At 44.1% G+C, this 20,433-nt stretch overlaps 1 protein-coding gene across 1 annotated transcript in view; it reads left to right on the forward strand.

Annotated features, from left to right (window-relative positions):
- Window positions 1-20,433, forward strand: part of setd5 (SET domain containing 5) — a 49,784-nt gene that overhangs the window by 26,551 nt on the left and 2,800 nt on the right. The window contains 23 exon segments of the mRNA XM_079684499.1: window positions 4,073-4,328; window positions 8,305-8,404; window positions 8,814-9,046; window positions 9,885-9,949; window positions 10,051-10,238; window positions 10,392-10,430; window positions 11,237-11,530; window positions 12,217-12,365; window positions 12,489-12,606; window positions 12,732-12,841; window positions 13,113-13,362; window positions 13,484-13,558; window positions 13,726-13,887; window positions 13,974-14,342; window positions 14,778-15,038; window positions 15,510-15,627; window positions 15,838-16,067; window positions 16,844-16,900; window positions 16,982-17,000; window positions 17,181-17,294; window positions 17,297-17,658; window positions 18,048-18,140; window positions 20,158-20,426. Of these exon segments, the coding sequence (XP_079540625.1) occupies window positions 4,258-4,328; window positions 8,305-8,404; window positions 8,814-9,046; window positions 9,885-9,949; window positions 10,051-10,238; window positions 10,392-10,430; window positions 11,237-11,530; window positions 12,217-12,365; window positions 12,489-12,606; window positions 12,732-12,841; window positions 13,113-13,362; window positions 13,484-13,558; window positions 13,726-13,887; window positions 13,974-14,342; window positions 14,778-15,038; window positions 15,510-15,627; window positions 15,838-16,067; window positions 16,844-16,900; window positions 16,982-17,000; window positions 17,181-17,294; window positions 17,297-17,658; window positions 18,048-18,140; window positions 20,158-20,426 (3,746 nt within the window). The 5' untranslated portion in view covers window positions 4,073-4,257.

Consider the following 20,433-nt stretch of genomic DNA (forward strand, 5'->3'; position numbering starts at 1 on the left):
ATGAGAGCTGGTCACAGGGATGTGTTCAAATTTAGTCAGTAATTTGAGGAACTGTCGAAATGGCGAACGCAGATAAAGTTTAGCTCGAAAATCCTCCAGCATCATTGAAGTCTCCGGTTTGGGAACATTTTGGTTTTGCAGTTACGTACAAGGATGACAGACAAAGACAGGTGGACCGAACCAAAGCTGTTTGTCGGCATTGTTCAACTAAAATTGGTTACGCGGCTGGCAATATATCAAACTTGCACACTCATTTGAAAAGGCATCATCCGAACGTGAATATCACCGGTACCAAAAGAAAAAAGACTGAAGTGCAAACCCAACTCCCACTAGCATTTAAGCCTCCACCACTCGCAACAAGTTCAGACCGAGCCAAAGCTATTACAAACGCCAAATATCCTTATGTTGCCATGTTAGCAAAGCGCTACCTGGCTGTATCTGCTACCTCTGTCCCTAGTGAGAGGGTGTCCTCCACAGCAGGAGACATTGTTAGTGCCAGCAGATCTGCCCTTTCGGCAAGCAATGTGGACAAGTTCATCTTTCTTTAAAAAAAAATGAAAATACAATGACAAGCAAGTCATAATGTTAAACTGGCTGCTTAGGTACAGTACAGTACAGTACAGTACAGTTCAAATACAGATTATTTCAGTTCATCGAAACACTGCACCTTAATGTTTATTTTATTATATTTTGTATTTATTTGAGTGAATACATTATTCACAGTTTAATAATAAAAATAAAAAAACATATTTTATGTTTTGTGATCATTTTTTCTGCTGTACTGAAAACGTACCGAACCGTGACCTAAAAACCGAGGTACGTACCGAACCGAAATGTTTGTGAACCGTTACACTCCTAATAACTAGTTTAGGTTGTTCCAGAGGTAGATAAACTAGCTAAGTGTGTTAGGTCTAACTTGAAGTGTGTGTTTTGCTCCGCTCACCGGTCCGTCACAGCGGTCGGGGCTGTGATCATGCAGAGCTGCGTGTCTCCGTCAGCAGCATTTGATCTGATCTCTGATCTCTCTCTTTCCCGTCCGGTTATACTTCACTCGCGTTTATGTCCATATCGATTAGTTCTTGCTAATGATATGACTGCCTGCGTGTCAAAGGACACCTTGCTTGGCAACGAGGGTGTGGCGGCAAAAGTATAGTGCAGCATTAAGCATTTGTTTACATGAGGGGTCAAAATGTCCCCTTCAGGAGGATACATTTCTTTCTCCACATTAAATGTCAGACATTAGAAAGGAAGTGACTGTGCATGTAGCATATTGAATCTTCTTGTCTGTCACATAAGTGGCGCAACTGATGCCCTAAGGGGAAATTATTTTGACCGGACATTTTGAATGGAGAGATTTCGATTAGCCGGTCTTCAGCATATTTTACCGGTCATAGTCCGGTAATTACCGGCTAACGGTCACTCTGCCATCAACAATATGTCTATAATGCTCAAACGTTTTGTTCAGCAGGATATTTCCCCAAAATTAACATATTTTATTATTTTTGGAGCGCAAATGCAATCGCCAGAGGTGAAAAGCTAACGTTGGTCCATAAAGGAATAACATCATGGTTGCATGCCTGCGTGTCCCCAGGACGATAGAGGGGGCTGATTTTTGGTTTGATGACGTTAAGATGGTTGAATAAGTTGTTAGCAACCGACAACTTTGTAACACATAGAGGCTTCAGACAATTTATGAACGTATGTTATGTCGTAAAACAAAATGTGAAAATCTCAAAACACATTCAAAATACTGTTTGCTAGCAATGGCAGTAGCAGAATGTTCTCCCTTGTAACTAAAAGCTTGCTGACATTTATGTTGCTACTTCCCAGTGAGTGTCTCCAGCTGGATAAGGCTTGTCAGTGAGCGCTGTTGAACTGACCTTGACATTATTGGAAGTCCCCGGCCTGGCTGTGGTTGCCCCGGTGCTGGAGAGAGTGGGGGCAGCACTATCAAAATGTCATGCAATGGGTGTCTGTTGTTCCTTAATAGTATACCAGACTATTACATCATTATTATAATGTCCGGCAGTGGCTCAGTCAGTAGGGGCTTGGACTGGGAGCTGTAGGGTCGCCGGTTCTATTCCCCGACCAGACCTAAATATGGAGTGTGGACTGCTACTTGGAGAGGTCCCAGTTCACCTCCTGCCCTGCCACGGTGCCCTTGAGCAAGGCACCGGACACCTCCCTTCCCCCCCCACTCCCATTGCTCCCCGGGCGCTGTACACTAGCTACCCACTGCTCCTAGTACTAGACTCTTGGTACTAGGATGGGTTGAATGCAGAGAACACATTTTACTGTGTGCTCTGCATGTGTGACCATTAAAGAGGGTTTCATCCCTCCCAATTCAAATTCAAATTAATCTTTTTTTAAATCTTTTTTTAGATATGTACAGTCAATTCAATCATTGGTGATTTGTGAGTTAACGTTTTTGCACATGTTTGCCCCAGGGATGACCTTGCTGTAAGCCAAATGGTCTCCTCAGCGTGTGAACAGAGGGCAGTTCCTCTTTTTGCAGCGTGGCTTCTGTCTCTGCGTCTCACTGAGGCAGAGAGGGAGGAGAGCACAGGAGTGTGGGTCAGTGTTTCAGCAGAATGTGGTCACATGATGAGGGCTGGGCCTCTTGTTGGGTGACTCACCCCTGCAGGCGTCTTGAGGAAGGCGCCCCCTGCTGGTTTCCTTTTATTACTGCATCCTAATGGGAGGCTCAGTGTAAGCAGAGTTGTAAAAGCCCCTGTTTGTTTTCCTGCTCTTTGGAGAGAGAAAAACAGCCCCTCTCCATGCTGGGAACCTCTGTACAAATGAGGGATAGGCCTATCCTACCATATATCACTTTACACACATTATGGCAATATCTGCTGCTTCTAACATGGAAGCCTTTATTGTCATCATGAGTCAGCAAATGTGGCCCTTCATTAGGCATGTAAAGAGGGTTTGCCTTTGTCATTGTTCAACTGAGCACTGCTATTACCTCCAGCAAAGACAAACAGGCCCTCATTCTCTGTTTGTCATTTACTAGTCACAAACAGAGTTGTGTCTGACTAGCCTATGCAATGTTTGTTTTTCTGGTTTGAAATGATGTGGAATTTTATCTATAATAGTCCACGACTTGGGCCATAAATATCCACCTTTTGGCATGATGTCTGTTGTTCTTCATTCCTTTTACCTTTCCCCCTCCTGTTGAACGCTGTGCAGCTCTACTCCTCATACAATGGCCCAACATGGTTTTTTATGTTACCAATGCTGAGTGTCATTTACCAACCAACTTGTCATAATGTGACTTTATTGCCTGTCTTATATCCAGTTTTTCAGAAAGTATAACAGTAGAGCCAAAAGCCTTTATTCAGGGCAAACATTTTGACAGTTCATAGCAGCAAAAGCACAGGATAACTGCTCACATTTCTTAATGCTGCAGTGTTATAGTGTTGGAATTGTGCAGACTGGATAATCAGGTCCGCACATTATCAGTTTCTTTTTCACACACGTAGCACACTAAATGTTATCACATATTGGAAAACTGCTGGTACAGATGACACCAAGTAGAGTGTGTAGGACGCCTGGCGCAAGGCATGTTACACACACATATAACAATGTTTTCATTTGTTTTTTTGCCATACGCGTTTGAGATGTCTTCAGCACCCCTTCCTGCTTGCCTTGTCCTCTGAAGAATGAGCGTCTCAAAGGGGCGTCTCAAAGGGACATCACACACGCACGCATGCACATCACACACGCACGCATGCACGCGCGCGTGTGTCTATCTTTAACAGATCTGTGCAGATCCTCTGGGTAATTTCTGATTATTTCAGGGTTGGTGTGTGTGTGTGTGTGTGTGTGTGTGTGTGTGTGTGTGTGTGTGTGTGTGTGTGTGTGTGTGTGTGTGTGTGTGTGTGTGTGTGTGTGTGTGTGTGTGTGTGTGTGTGTGTGTGTGTGTGTGTGTGTGTGTGTGTGTGTGTGTGTGTGTGTGTGTGTGTGTGTGTGTCACACACTGACTGGGGGTGTGTGACACTGACTGGGGGTGTGTGACACTGACTGGGGGTGTGTGACTGATGCTCTATCTGTGTGTCCCTCTCCTCAGGCCCCCCATGACCGTGAGCCGTGGGCTACGGCTCAGCGGCGCCCCACCTCTGGAGTGGTTTGTTGCTGCATTCGGGACCCTGTGATTCCTCTCCAAACTTCCCCCCACCCCCCTTCCCATCCTGTCCCTCCCCATCCCCTCCTCCCCCTCTTCCCCCCCTCCCACGCTTCGCTGTGCCGGACGTCATGAGCATAGTAATCGCGCTGGGAGTCACCACACCTGAAACGTCTTACTCAGATATGGCTGCTGGATCAGAGTGAGTACTAACTAACAACTCCAGGATCTGGAACTAGTTGGGCTTGTTATAACAGTTTAACCCCCAATGCACTTTCTGATATCTCTGTATGTGGCAACCTTGCTTTACTAGAGCAAGTGTCACAGATTGTTAACACACTTCCTGTTCAACCTGATCACCTGCACCACCTGAATGTCTGCTGTAATGCAGTTGGTTAGTGTGAAGCCAAATAAACAAAAATAAATCGGACTGGAAAAGCAAACACACCTGAATGTTATATTAAGAAACAGAAATGTCCTATGACACTGAACACCACCTTACCTTTGACCCACTGTTGTGTTTACTGCTGGTCATTTTCCAACCTTTTATGAACTCTTCTTCTGAAGTGTTCTTTTGATGTTGCTACATCTTCATATCCAAGCAATCAGGTTTAAGGGGAAAAAACAACAGCCAAAATAAACAATGGCCAGATCTAACAGGAGGAACTTTCCTCTCCTGTTATGGCGCATTTCCACGTGCACGGCCCGTTTTTGTTTGTGTTTCCACTTGGTGTAGTTCCGGCTAGCAGGTACTATTTCACAGTTTTTCTGGCCCCATAAAATCGAGGTTCTTTCCGGGCCAACAACCAGGCTGAGTCGGGCTGAGTATGCTAAACTAGAGAGAGAATCGCTGGCAAGGGGGCTACAACTAAATGAACATATTTGACCGTGATTTAATTGTAATACACGTTTCGAAATGATGCCGAAGTAACAACATATATTCAAATTATATTCAAATTTCTTTATTAGGATAAACCCCTTGAGGTGAATCACCTCGTTTTCAAGGGGGTCCCAAGAAAACAAATAACAAACAAGTACAACATACAAACAACATTCACACACATACATCGGAAGAAATAACCAAGAAATTACAAACATTCAGCCTAAGCATACAGCACATGGTAATACATTATAGGCGGTTACATTGAATGCATATCATTGGGTAGAGTAAAGTAGAGTAGCTGTACTATATATACAAAATCATAACAATAAAGACTTAGAAATAAAGACTTAGAAATGGGCAATAGGTGGGTCATCTCATGAGGAGATGGTGAAATAAGATGGAGCCTCAACAACCCTTAAACAATAAATAAAGTACTTCAGGTCATACAAAAACATTCAACCTTGAGGTGAGACGACAATGCACGCTTGAACAAAGTCAGAGTAGGGAGAGATCTGATGGTAGCAGGTAAGTTATTCCAATCAGCAGGAGCTTTAAATTTGAAGGCTCTTTTGCCAATGTCCTTTTTAACTAGAGGAACGGTGAAGAAGAGCTGAGAGGTATGTCTAACTTGGTGGGTTGATGTAAAACGAAAGAGATACTGTTTCAAATATGGGGGATAATTAAAGTTGAAACTTTTATAAATGAACTCAAGCCAGTGCAAATGTCTTCTCAAATCAGGAGAAGGGAGATTGAGGTTTAGGTACAGTGCACAGTGGTGTGTATGGAAATCACAACCGAGAATAAATCTACACATTCTATTGTAAGCAATGTTTAGCGGGGCTAGAACAGATTTCGGAGCATTGAGATAAACAACGTCACAATAGTCTAATAAGGGAAATAGCAGTTGGGTAGCAAGTTTTTTCCTAACTTTTAAGGTAAAACAGTGCCGAGAGCGGTAAAGAGTACCGAGACCAAAGTTTACTTTATGCAGTATATGATCAATATGAGGTTTGAATGAAAGGTTAGAGTCAAGCCATACCCCTAAATATTTAAAACTGTCAACTCTATGCAGAATTGTACCATCATTGCAAGAAATATCACATGAGCCAGTCAAAGATTTGAGTTTGTGTCGGGTACCAAAGATCATAGAGAAGGATTTAGTTTTGTTCAAAAGTAACTTGTTCTGGAATAGCCAGTCTTGCAGGAGGGTGAAATCTGACTGGAGTGAAACTTGAATTTGAGAGAGATTTGGTTTTGATGTGTAAATAACGGTATCATCTGCATATAGATGAACATTACAGTTTTGAAAAATGGAGGGCAAATTGTTTATATAAATGGTGAAAAGTAGTGGTCCAAGTGTAGAGCCCTGAGGTACTCCACTATGCTGTATAAGGAGATCAGAACTTTTCCCATTCAAAATAACACACTGTTTTCGATTATGTAAATATGAGCTAAACATACTGATACCGGATAGTAAAAACCATGAATTAATGCTTGCCAAGTCTGCAGACAGACGGCAGGCAGAAAACCTTTTTAAAATGTGTGTTTTCTGAATGGAGATCGGCTAAGCTAACGTTGTAAATGCTCCGACCGTCCACACTCATAACAACGGCATACAGACATAAATAAGCCAGCGACTGTATTCTCCATGACACAGACAGTCTGTGGTTTGTACTTGTTTAACTTTTGTCTAGTTTCTGAACAGATATTAGGAGCTGTGAGCTTTGAGTGCTAAGAGCTAACGGCTGTGTTGGTTTTGTGTTTCGCATTGAAGATGGCTCCGCCTACACTGCGTTACTATAGTTACTGCCCAAGCTACTAAACTGTAATGGAAACGAAGCATAAAGTGAGTCAGGCCTAACGAGGCCTAACTATACCGTACTAAGCCGAGCGAGGCCCTGCAGTGGAAAAGCGGCATAACATTCCAGTTTTAGTGTCAGTAACCTCCAGTGGTTTCGAGGAACTACCAGGGATCCCCAGCTAATGAAAACTAGCTTAAGTTATTCCTTTTTTAGAAAACAAATATTGTGGCGATAATAGGTTTCAACCTTCCTATACATTGTTAATACAGTATTACAACGGTTATGTCCAAAGCAATATGTCCATGCATTGTTGGTGAACTCCCCTTTGACACCTTTCTCTGTGTAGCACCCTGGGTTGTGATGAATATGCTTCCTCCCAACATCCTGTGAGCAGTTTGCTGTAGAGACCCAAAGAGATGTGAAGTTCAGTCCACAATTAAACCTAAGATTAAGTCCAAGATTGAACTTTAGCAGACATAAATAAAGGAAGTACAGGATGTTATGCTTCAGTCAGCTGGCTGCACTTGAACTCAAAACTGTCTGAAATAAAGCAATATAACACCGACTCATGTAGTGCTGAACTCAAATAAAAAATGCTACAACTGGTGTTTTATTTACCCTACTAAAGTCACTTCAAACTTCCACCCACCTCGCTCAATTGCTGTCATTAATTGTTAAAGTATTTCTGATAAATGTTAAACTACCTGTTATGTAAATTCCTAATAAAGGAATTGTGATATGAAAAAGTCTGCCTGGGTGCAGGGTGAAAATGCCCTGCACAAAGATCTCTTATGCCACATGTAATGAAACAACAAATCGTTGTTTATATTGTAATAAAAGTTTCCGTGGTCTTGTAACAATTTGCACATTCTATGTGGGTGGAAGAGCCCCTCTCAAGAGACTAATTATCATCTCTGTAAATGTTTATTTGCCATCTCTCGGACAGGAGCTAAGCTTGTATCATATCTCCACCCAGGCCCTAGCTTTATGGTGGTAGTGTCTGGGGAAATGTCCACAGTAAGAACAGTAGTCACCTCTGCAGGTCAACCTGCTCACATGAGACTGAGGTTGTGTGGAATGCAGTCCCTCCACTCCCCTTGTTCACAGCCCCCTTTTGTTTCCTCCAAACGCTAGGGGGACATGCAACATCTTTTCTTAGAAATACAAAATATTGGGATTTAAAAAATTGTTTTACATTTAAGTGTCATATATTTGGGGGGAAAGGGGGGAAATGCAAGGTTATACACTCAGACCTCAGCTACAGAGCAGAATGAGTTGCATAACATAATGGCGTCCCACATTCCATTTCCACATTGGTTCTCCCAGGCTGAAGAGCTACTTCAGGGTTGTGCTGCCATCTATTGACTGTTTGATGTCTTACTATTACAGTTGTTGACATAAAGACCTGGAAAATATACTGTATAATACATGAAATTCTAAATGTAGTTTTGTCATCAATCCCTAAAACACTTTTTCTGTTGGTTATTTCCCAGCCCTGAGTCAGTTGAAGCGAGCCCTGCTGTGAATGAAAAAAACTACAACCACAGCTGTGGGAGTGCACAGAGTCATGGGTATCGGGGTCTACCATATGCTGTGAGTTCATACCGCTCTTCTCTATTCATCAATTCTGATTATGGCATGCCTTACTATGGGATGTACTATTCCTTATCTGTCAGATATAAGTTAGTTTCAAGTATAAGCGTTTTTTAAGCTAAAATAATAACTCAGTTAAATCTATCCAGTCTTGTCTTTTTTCAAATATTTGCAAGTTCTGTGTAATTCAGTCAAGATTCAGATAAGAATCTGCGTTGCTTGCAGTTTGGTCACTGACATGAGTATCTTTCCCGCTCTATAACCACAGACTACTTTTGTTATTAACAGCTGTACTGTTTCACATACCTGTTTTTTGCCCTCATTTTCATTCGTCTCCATTTTCCGTTTCCCTTTTTGCCTGAACACCCATTGTTTGAAGATGCAACAGTCTTCCGTTGTGTGTTGTCAGGATCACAACTATGGCGCGCCCCCTCCCCCTACCCCACCCGCCTCCCCGCTCTCCCAAACCATCATTCCCCGCATGGATCTCAACGGCGTGGTACGCGGCTCCCGCTACCACGACACCATCGAGGACAACTCAGCGGACAGCGACAGCTCGTCAGAGGAGGAGGGGGCTGTGGCCAGTTGGTGTCACTGCAGCCTGACGCCCGACGGCCTGCTCATCAAGTGTGACAACTGCAGGTGAGGGGGGGGAAGGAAGTGCCCACACCGGATCATGGAGCGTAGTTTCCAGCTCTATAAAGTGCAAGATAGGACCTACCAGGGCAGCAAAAGTTCTTCCTTTTAAGAGAAGCAGTAACAATACGAAATCCTGGTCACTATTATTTTATTGTCAAATGTCACACATTTTATTATATCCCTCATAAGAGCCCACTCTGTTCAGATTGTAGCAGTGTCAGAAGATAGATAATCTTTATTATTTTTATACAAAACATGCTTTTGTTTGTGTCCAACTAAACAATTACAATAAACAATTATTAGAAAGTGAGAACACTATTAAATCCCTTAACTGTGATTGCTCAAAATTCAGCATGTATTCATGTAGTCATCCTCTTTCCATTTGTCCTTTAAACTGCAAGTATATATTCCAATGCTCAATGGGTGTCATTCTGTTCAAGTAGAGTGTGTAACGGCACCTTAGTGGAAGGTTTGAGTCTGGGTTTGGAGGGGACCTTGAGGTTCAGGTCATTCATTCAGCACTGAACTGATAGTCAAACAAAACATATTTGTAAAATGTAAGTTTGTAGACTTAAGTAAATACAACTTTATTTTGATAATATGTTGCAATGATGGTAATATAAGGATTGCCTACCAATACTTTTAAGGCTATTTTACAAATATTCTTAGCATGATATACAACAATTAAGTTGCAAAAAAAATATCCTACTGTTCCTTATAAGTTCCTAATAACCTTGAGTCTGTTCAGCAATTGAATGCTGTGCATTATAGCATTGATTTGACTTTTGCACTCTTATGGCCCATGTATACTATGTGCTGATGTGTTTTATTGCTATTTTAGTGGCAGGGGACTCGACAGGAGGAAAGGAGCAGACGGCCAACACAGAAAAACTGAGAATGTCTCAGGTACATTGTTTTGTCCTTTTTGGTTAATGAATGTCCCCATGACAGTTTAAGTGCTATCTGATAACTGTGTTTTGTTCTATCTGTTGTGTTGTTTTTGATAGCTGGTGAGAGCAGTGCTACTGAGAGTGGGGACGAAGAGGTGTCGCCCTCCACCGTCTCTTACACCGCCACCCAGCATACGCCCACCAGCATCAAACTCACTGTCAACCGGGTCAAAAGGAGCAAATCCAAAAAAAGGAAGAAGAGCATAGAGAAGGCGCATGGAACGCCAAAGGGCAAAAAAGTCAAGGTATGACACTGTGCGAAGCAGAGTGGATGAAGAGGAAAGATATATATCGAAATGATACACACTTAGTTCAAACCCACTTTGGAGCTGTTGTTTTTGGTTATAAGCTTGTCACATTGACATTGAATACTTATGGGTTCATTACCCTTCTTTCAGGCTTTCAGAGAGGGCTCCAGGAAGTCCATGAGGATGAAGGTAAGATTGGCGTTAACCAATATGTCGATGCAATCATGACTCGCAGGGTGTCATTTTTTTAAATGATGCGCAAGCTTTGTGCTCGAGCCTTCCGGTCTACTCTGTCAGCTACATTCTGCTCAGGGATGCCGGTCTAACTTCAGCAGCTACGTTAACTAGGGGTGTGTTCGTTTATAGTCACCGTGTCCCGGTGGAACTCCGGCCCATACTGGACCGTTGGTGAACTCGGAGCACTGTTAGAACGGGCTGTTCGGTTATTCAGAGCACAGCTCTATAAACAGGTGTGTGTGTGTGTGTGTGTGTGTGTGTGTGTGTGTGTGTGTGTGTGTGTGTGTGTGTGTGTGTGTGTGTGTGTGTGTGTGTGTGTGTGTGTGTGTGTGTGTGTGTGTGTGTGTGTGTGTGTGTGTGTGTGTGTGTGTGTGTGTGTGTGTGTGTGTGTGTGTGTGTGTGTGTGTGTGTGTGTGTGTGTGTGTGTGTGTGTGTGTGTGTGTGTGTGTGACGGAATAATCAACAGTAGTACAAAAAGCTGAAGATGTAACAAACTAAAAACAATTATTCTTAAAATCAATGTGGTGTACGTCTTTGACGTGCCTTTTAAAAACGGTGGCGGTCTTCAGGTGCTCTTCCAGCACAGTGTGCAGGGAGGAAATTAAATCCACCAATCCCCTGAAAATGCCGGTTTTGATTGAAGAGTCTCGTCATGCCCACGCAATGCCAACTCAAAAGCCCCACAAAACGTCATTATTTTGGATAAAATATAATGAGAAACCTCTGACACATCCTTCCCCATCTTTTTTTCTTCGTAGAACTCCACGACGGAGGCCAGTGTGCTGGATGAGAACACAGCAGAGGGCTGGGAGAGCAGGATCCGCCAGTGGACGGACCAGTACGAGGAGGCTCTGATCAACCAGTACAGCGCTGACGTCCAGACGCTGCTGGAGCTGCACCGCGCCGCCAGCAACACCGTGTCTAAGGCGGAGAGCGGCAGCGCCACCCCCCCCTGCACCACACAGCTCCATGCCGCCTCAGGCGATGCAATGGACACCATCAACCGCACAGAGCTGGCCTGCAACAACACCGTGCTGGGCTCACAGATGCAGGTCTGCCCCCACCCAATAATATATTGATTCAAACTTAATGTCCCAAAGCATGCATGGGAAACAGCCTTGCCCTTGCAAAATACGCGACATCACTGGCCAGTATTAACGAAGAGCCATAATAAAGTGGTGCAATGATGACGACATTATTTTGTAGCCTGACCCAAAAGTTAGCTTTGCAAAGGCTCTTTTGACTTAAAGCAATTTCGTTTTCCAATGGACTTATCTGTGGCATGTTTAAGATACTTAAGGTCTCCACGTAATTGTAACAAAGGAGGCTAAAACTAAGAAGTTTCAGACATTCACCAGTGGGGTATTTACTGACATATTTTATTTTGTATAGCAAAAAATGAAAAGCTCAAACACGTGGGTTAACAACAGACCTTTTTGCAAGGGTTTCAACCAAAAATATGTTGACTTCAAGAAGAGGGAAACAGAACTTAAAAATGCAGACTAACACATTATATAAACAATTACTCAGTGATCTTAGACTGAAAATCATAGGGGAAGAGTGAGTTCTTCCTAGCACTAAACATGAATCATTTTAGGTTGTCTGATTACATCTTGATTACTAAGTTTGCAGGCATGCTCTGCCTGCATGGATATAACCAGACATTTGTGTATTGATGCCATATACAATAACATAAACGTCCAGTCGCAAATAACTGTTTTGTGGTTTCCGTTTGTAGCTCCAGTTGGGGCGGGTAACTCGGGTACAGAAACACAGGAAGATCCTCCGCGCAGCCAAGCACCTGGAGCCAGACACACTCATCATTGAATATCGGGGGAAGGTCATGCTCAAACAGCAGTTTGAAGTCAACGGGCAATTCTTCAGAAAGTAAGAGATCATTGGATTGCTGTAGCTGGTCTGCAACCCTTTATACATTCAGTGTTTGGGTCCAAACACAAAGGCTGTGTTGTTTCACCGCTGATGATGCCATTGTCATCATGTTTTTTCCAGACCCTACCCGTTTGTGCTCTTCTACTCAAAGTTTGATGGTGCGGAGATGTGTGTTGATGCAAGGACCTTTGGGAATGACGCCCGCTTCATCAGAAGGTCCTGCACACCCAACGCTGAGGTCAGCGAACAAGTTCTTTAGAATCTCAACTCCTGCCACTGCTGTTTCCTTTCTCTGTGGCTTTCTGTTTCATTAGGTTGATATCATTGACTCTTTTTAACTGATGGATCGATTCCCTTCTCCAGGTCCGGCATATGATTGCTGACGGCATGATCCATCTGTGTATCTACGCTGTCAGTCACATCACAAAGGACGCTGAGGTCACCATTGGATTTGATTACGACTTTAACAGCTGGTCAGTACTGCTCCTCCATTCCTATCTCTCTACAGGCCTTTTAACCATCCACTAAAAATCATGCATCGGCGAGAACAAACGTAGGTTCATTCTCACCATCTGAACATTGACATTAAGTATAAGTGGGCTAAGTCCTGTGGAGAAACATCATAATCTTCAGAAACAACACATGCTCAATCAGCTGCAAAGCGGGTACTAGTGTAACTGGCTGCTTCAGAACATTTTTTTGTTCTCTAATGCAACCTTCTCTCTCTCTCCTAACAAACCACAGTAATTACAAAGTGGACTGTGCCTGCCATAAGGGCAACCTGAACTGCCCGGTGCAGAAGCACAACCTGAGCCCAAGGGAGAACTTGCTCAGCAGCCCCTCCCTGCCTCCCCCCACCCCTCTGGTTGGAGCTGAGACCCGACGGAGAAAAGCCCGGAGGAGAGAGATAGAGAGCTGCGTCTCTGGTGACAGCAACCAGAACCTGGACCAGCACCAGGAGGCCAAAGACCTGCAGGGGACCAGCGACACAGAGGTGTGTACAAAGATATAGTAATGTCGCCTCAAAGAGACAACGTTTCTAAAAAGCAGGAAACATTTCTAATATTCCAAGGTGGGTCAAATGTGTTGCTCATGTGCTGCCTGTCTGATATTAGGAGAGACTGCAGGATGAGCTGAAGGTGGAGGAGGGAGAGGTGGAAGAAAATGGGGCCGCCATCTCCAATAAAAGAGTAAGACATTTTAACTATTTTCTAATACTGCTGTTTTACTAATTTAGCTGACTTTTTCTAGATATGTATTTATCTGTGGCAATACATTCCAGTTCCAGCAATACATCAGTTGTATTAAAGATAAGTGTAAGGTGGTTTTCTGACACCGTCTGTGTCTGTCCATGTAGACGTGTCACAGTGTGGAGAGGAGGCGTAAGAGAGTGGGAGGAGCAGAGGTGAAGGAGGAGGGTGGGGAAAGTGAGGACGGGGCAGGAAACCCTGCTGGGAACACTCCTCTCCCTCCCAACACTGGAGTAGGGGTCAGCACACGACGCACCTCCTATGTCATGGTCAGTGACCATCTGTGTGACAGTGGTTTGTTGTTTTTTTACGTGTTGATTTAATTTTTCTATTCAATTTGATCATTCTCTATCAGGAAGTGCCATCTATAGAAGAAAAGACCTCATCACCCACCCTGCCAGCTCCCCCCGCCCCCCCTAAACCTGCACGACCCAACAAGCCTCGGCCCAAAAGTCGGATCTCTCGCTACCGGTCCAGTTCCTCCCAGCGTGCCCGGCGGCAGCGCCAGGCTAACGCCCAGCTAGCAGCAGCAGCTGCTGCAGCGGCCGCAGCCATGGCAGCGACGCCGGCCTCCGCTGACCAGGGAGCCTCTCTGGACGACGAGGCCTCTCAGGGCCCGTACGGGGCTGAGCACGTCCACGGAGAGAGCGGGCTGCATCTACTCGATGGAGACAGTCTGAACTGCATCAATAGAGGCAATCTGCGCTACCCCAAGACCAAGAAGGTGAGAGGACTTTTAGGGTCTTTTCTGTGGTCAATTCAGGATTTCTTCTATCATATGTCACATTTTGTGTATTCCTAGTAAATGCAGAAATTCAAGATATTTTATTGTCTTATAAACAGAATAAGAGGCAATTGCACTGTACAATGAAATAGTTGGATTCAACTCTCATCAACATCTACAAATAAGAAATTATACATACATACAAACGTATAAGATCAAAACTAGCATATAAGAACATTTACAAATAAAACCTGACATGCTTTATATATATTATCCTGTCCAAGAATATGAGCACACGATTTGCTGCATGATGAATCTAAAAGTAAGTCAGTTTTATATAATAGCAGGGTATGGTGTATAAATAAATAAATAGATATAACAGTATGAATGTGAATGTAACAGTAGCTAATTATTAAGATTCGTGTCCTCCCTCAGTACCTGGTGACTGAGTGGTTGAATGATAAGGTCCCCGGAGCAGAGAAGGTCCACCAAGATGTGCCTGTCGAGCGCCCGCTGCGGATCACCACTGACCCCACGGTGCTGGCCACCACCCTCAACATGCTGCCCGGCCTCTCCCACTCATCGCTCATCTGCACCGCCCCAAGACACTACGTCCGCTTCGGCTCCCCCTTCAACCCCGAGAGGCGCCGACCCCGCCCGCTCCAGATGGACGGCACTTATGGCTGCTACAAGAAGGTAAGAGATGCAGCCAAGCGTTATAGGAAAAGTATAAACACATATAATCAATGCTGTCTTCTCTAGCTTCTCTCACTTGCTAGTTCTACAAGCTTGTCTTACGGTTGTAAAACTATAAAAAAATATATCTGAAAAGCATTTTAAAATATTTAAACATGAATCCAATGTTTTAATATTTAAATCTTTACGCACAGTATTTTGTTACTTTTGGGTTCTTTTCAGTTAAAGAATCTGTATTTCTGGTTTGCCAGCATGCATTAGATTGGTCATAAAGCGTATATGACCTCTGAAATATGAATACATGTGACTTTAAATCACCTTGTAATATGTTAAAATGCTGTCATTTATTATAAAAACTCAAGGCTTTCTGAGGCAATGGGTTGATAAATGTGCTGAATATATTTGAATGTCTTTTGAACAGATGTTTCAGTCTTAGTTTTGAAACCTGACTTTGCTGTTGTGTTGCTGCAGAGGTGGATAAAGCAGGTGGAGGATGAGAGCTGCTCAGCCAGTGTGGAGGACGGTACTGAGTCCACTTCCTCCCAGCAAAGCACCAGTAGCAGATCCACCCCTAACCCCCTGTCCGGCGGTATGTACACACCCCCATCTGATGACTCATTTACTTGTGTCAATATCTATAGATCTTAACTTAACTTTCTAAAATACAACATATTAAAGTGTAGATAAAGTATTCAGTATTCATCATATTTTTATACCTGACCTTGTGACTAGTAGTTTATTATTTCCTGTTTTTATAAGTCCTTGTAATATTTTCAAATATCCTGTTTTAATATCACAGATGTCAACGCACCGTTTAAGAAGCGCCGCTCCAAGTTCATGGCAGAGAGGACATCCGCCCCCTCGGACCACCTGCTCCGCCCGCTGTCCCCCATCTCTCCCCCGCTCCCAGAGGACTCCCTCCACTCGCAGCTCCTCACCCCCTGTGGCTCCCTGCTCCCTAACGGCCTGGCCTTCTCCCCCATGCCCTCCCTGCCCGCCAGCCGCTGCAACACACCCCTGCAGTTTGAAGTAAGAGAACAGCCACGCCAACACTTTCAGTCACGGCTCATTGAAATGTCCTGGTCAGTCCAGTTTAGTCCCGGTGTTAAAGTCAGCCATCCCAGGGTTTGGCCTGAGCCCCATGACCTCTACAGATGGACCTTTTGGTTGTGGTAATCTGGCAGGTCTTTTCTACCTAACAAGCTGATAGCAATGTATAGTAAATAATATGAGAGTCTCTATTTAAAAAGTGAACATGTGTGTCTAAAAGTAGGGTCAGTGATTCAACATCCCATAGACTACAGTCAATGTTTTTAACTATTCCAAATTATATTCGGAGAACATTGTTAATCATTGAAGAAAAACCACTGTGTTAAGACAATTCATGTTTGTTGTTATTAAATCTTCATTTTGGATGAAATACAAGGATGCTGTGAGGCTGCTCAAATTCGACACCAATGAAATCAATGTTCTGTGACTGAGCAAACGGTCCAAATCAGAATTTCTCTCATTGTCCTGCAACAGGAATATTCCCAGTATTAAAACGGCAGGAGTATAGTGCAGATCAAATAAAAAGAATAGACTCAAGGAGGCACATGTTATTAGTAAGACGATAAGGAAACACAGATAAGAGAGAGGCACTGTTTACAGATAGTAAATAAATAGGAGAAAAAGAAAGCGTAAATTGCTATAGGATATATTGCACATGAGTGTATATTGCACCACGTTTTATATTTACAGGCAGTGTTAGACTATTTAATATTTAGCAGACATCTTGTGCGTTTAACATTTGATTTTCTCTCTAGAACATATCTTCCCCTGAGGCCTCTCCTGTTTACCGGCCCGAGTCCATCTCTCCTGAGGTACGCTCCCATCTCTCTGCAGCTAACTCCTAGCTGCCGAGGCTAACGGCTAAATGCTACTTCCAGCTGCTTGTTTCTCAGCTGTGTCTAATCACTGTGTGTATCCTCTCTCTCTCTCTCTCTCTCTCTCTCTCTCTCTCTCTCTCTCTCTCTCTCTCTCTCTCTCTCTCTCTCTCTCTCTCTCTCTCTCTCTCTCATCTCTCTCTCATCTCTCTCTCTCTCTCTCTCTCCTCTCTCTCTCTCTCTCTCTCTCCTACACCTCTCTGCTCTCCACCTGCAGCGTGTCTCCAGACAGACTTTGACCTCAGCTCGCCTCAGTTCCCGGACCTGTCCCTCCCCTCCAGCCTGGAGAGCCCTGTGGCTGTGACCTCCGATGACTTTTCCCTTCCTGGAGCCCTTCAGATTCCCAGGGCCAATCATCTGTAGGGGCCTCTTCCCTGAATCCTGCGTCCTGTCCCTCAGACCTTACCTCACAACAAAACACGGAGCAGGCCTTCAGGACAGAGTTCAACCTCATATACACCTGCTCGCCCCTCAACGCAAACCTGGGGAACCCCGTGGCCCCCGAGCGCCACCTCTCCCAGTCAGAGGGAGGCTTTTCCCCGGCAGAGTCCTTCCACAGCTCTATCAGCGGCCAGGGGCTGCTGGGAGACGCAGGCCCCGGCTCCATGTCCCCCTACGGCGAGTCTCACTACGGGGGGGGCTACCCGGACAGTGGAACGCCTCCTCACACCAGCAACCCACCACAAAAGAAGAAGGCAAGTTCTCAACACGTTAATAAGAATGTGACACATGTTTTTCAGTCAGGTAGCTTCTCAGCGTTTCATCTGTTCTTCTGCAGCACGAATGACTTTGAGTGTGCAAACTGAAGAGCCAATCATGATGTGCTTCCTGCTCTGTGTTTGCTCGTTGACTCTGTCTTATATATATATATCGATTGGTCCTTATGTCAGGTGGTCAAATCCAAAAAGCAACAGGCAATACAAATATTTAACCATTTTATGTTTATATCTGAAATGATTTCAACTCTGTAGCTTCGACCCTACCCCCCCCTCCCTCCCCCTCCTCTCCCTCAGTTCCCTTCCTCCCCCACGCTGCTCCTTGACACTTTTTGCCAAGTCTCTCTTCCACTTTTCTTCCAAGGCAGAGGGCCAACCAGCATACCATTAGTCTGCTGACAGGGAAGCCAGATTACCAGGCTATAGCTGTAAGAAGTGAATACAAGCCAGTACAAAATATGGTGAATATTCTCCCTACCACTACATCTTTAGAAGTGTGCATGTAAATATTGTTTCTTTGCATCTGCATACAGCACCCACCCCATGCCCCTCCCTCCCTCTCTCAAATCTACATCGAATTATGAAAATATTTTTAGCAGCAGTCATTATGCCATCTCAGTCAAGTCCATTGAAGTGTTAAGGTTCATCCATCGCCTTGAACACGAGAGGCTGAAGGTTCATGAGTTGTCGTCATGGTGTTGAGATATCTGCTCCATCTCATCCATGGCTCTATCCAAACCGATCAATGCTCCATCCACGTCTGACACAAACAACTACTCTTACACTTTGGTTCACAGCAAAAAGACATGCAATGGATGTTTTAGCTGTCACACGATTGATCAGTCTTCACTCAAATGTAACATTACACTGAGCTGAAATCTTTATGCAGCTGGACACACGCATGCATGCACACACACACACACACACACACACACACACACACACACACACACACACACACACACACACACACACATACACACACACACACACACTGTCCTGTAACTGAGGACACAAACCAATGGTTGACTGCATGTGGCCTAGAACTCATCATCGTCAAAGTCTACAATATTTCAATTCTGAATTAGCCATGCAGTTACAATTGATTTGCATATATGTTCACCAGCTAAAATAATGAATATACATTTTTCAACTTTACTTTTATGTATATAATCAAATGCTCTGCGACAATTAGACTAGTCAAATAAGTTATAATAAGGTTAGATTGATAGTTGCATTTTAGAAAATGTTGCCCACTATGCATTAAAAGAGCTTAAAGTGACTTTAGCCAGAGTTGGGTTATCCAGACAGCAGACAAATACATTTGAAGTCTTCAAATACAAACTATGGTCATTACAATTTGAATACCAATTCCAGGCCTAACTGGTTCTATCAGCTATAATAACCTACTTCACCCCACAGTAAATGCTGAGATGAAACTATGTGGCCACATGGCAGATCATTGGATCAGACATGTGGAAAATAATCAAAAATTAGTTATTATTTGAATTATATTTGGGTAAAGCTAAAAGTAAGTGCACTTCAAACGTTTCTAAAAGCCAGGAAAGCTAGTTACCAGGCACATCTGGTCAACATTAAAACAGACCATATGTCAGTAAACTGTGAAGGAAATTAATAATGGGCAGTATGGATTCTTCCTCACCATTTGCCCTTTTTTTTCCTCTTCAAAATAAGTGTGATTAACTTGTTTCTCAATTACAACTCAAATTGTAACTACCTATTCTATGTTGTATGGTACTGTAACAGGCAAGTCATTGGAGATATTTTTACATCAAAACTATAGGTTTGGTTTGATTGACGTGGGCGGACATATGCACACTAAATTCATATCTGCTTAAAAAGCTGCTCAAAAAGCCCTACCAGGATCCCTACAGTAGTGTGTCCACTGAAGACGTCAGTGATAGGTGGTGCTCGGTGGTTTCATACCCTGACCTCGCACTCTGCAGTCTGTGTGTAATATTATACACAGATTCAGAAAGACCCATCCATGTCAATATGTGAGGCGATCATCGCATCCCCCTGCCTCTTCATACCCCCCCGATGACTGCTCTTATTGTTAACAGTGTAGGTGTGTGTATACGTTGTGTGTTTGTGCTCAAACTTTCTGTTGACATTGAAATGAGTGTTTGTGTAGTTGTTGCATCATGGCGTGGTGCATTACAGTTGCCTGCTGTTGCGTCAAAGCTGTATGTTACTAACATTCAGAATACACACAGCGACCTGCAGGTGCGTGTGGGACAGAAACAGAGATGCATACAGTGTCATTTCCATGGTGATCCCGCTGTGTTTTCTTTTTCTCATTGAATAGTTGAACAGCAGGTGAGTGCTCTGGTGTGGTGCATGCAAGGGGCCCATCATCAGTTTCATCGGGTGTTTCAGCATCAGTGTGTGTGACTGCAGCTGTGTGTGAAACCTGCACAACACACCCATTCATCAACCCCCCCTCTGCTGCACCAGGTGTCTCTGCTGGAGTACCGTAAGAGGAAGCAGGGCAGCGGCCGTGACTCGGAGCCCGCCGGCAGCAGCTCGTCTCTGGGTGGGACCCCAACCCGCCCCGGCCTCCACTACAGCCAGGATCCCCCTCATCCCCATCACCAGCACCTGCAGCCCTCCCCACACAGCTCCTTCTCAGCCCACTCCTCTGCCCCGCAGATGGAGGAACTCAGTCCTCCAGACCAGCAGGGCTCGTCACGCCCCCCCCGACACCGGGACAACAACAACCAGTGGTGAGGA

This window comes from Notothenia rossii, assembly GCF_949606895.1.
Source record: "Notothenia rossii genome assembly, chromosome: 5".
Lineage (NCBI taxonomy): Eukaryota > Metazoa > Chordata > Actinopteri > Perciformes > Nototheniidae > Notothenia > Notothenia rossii.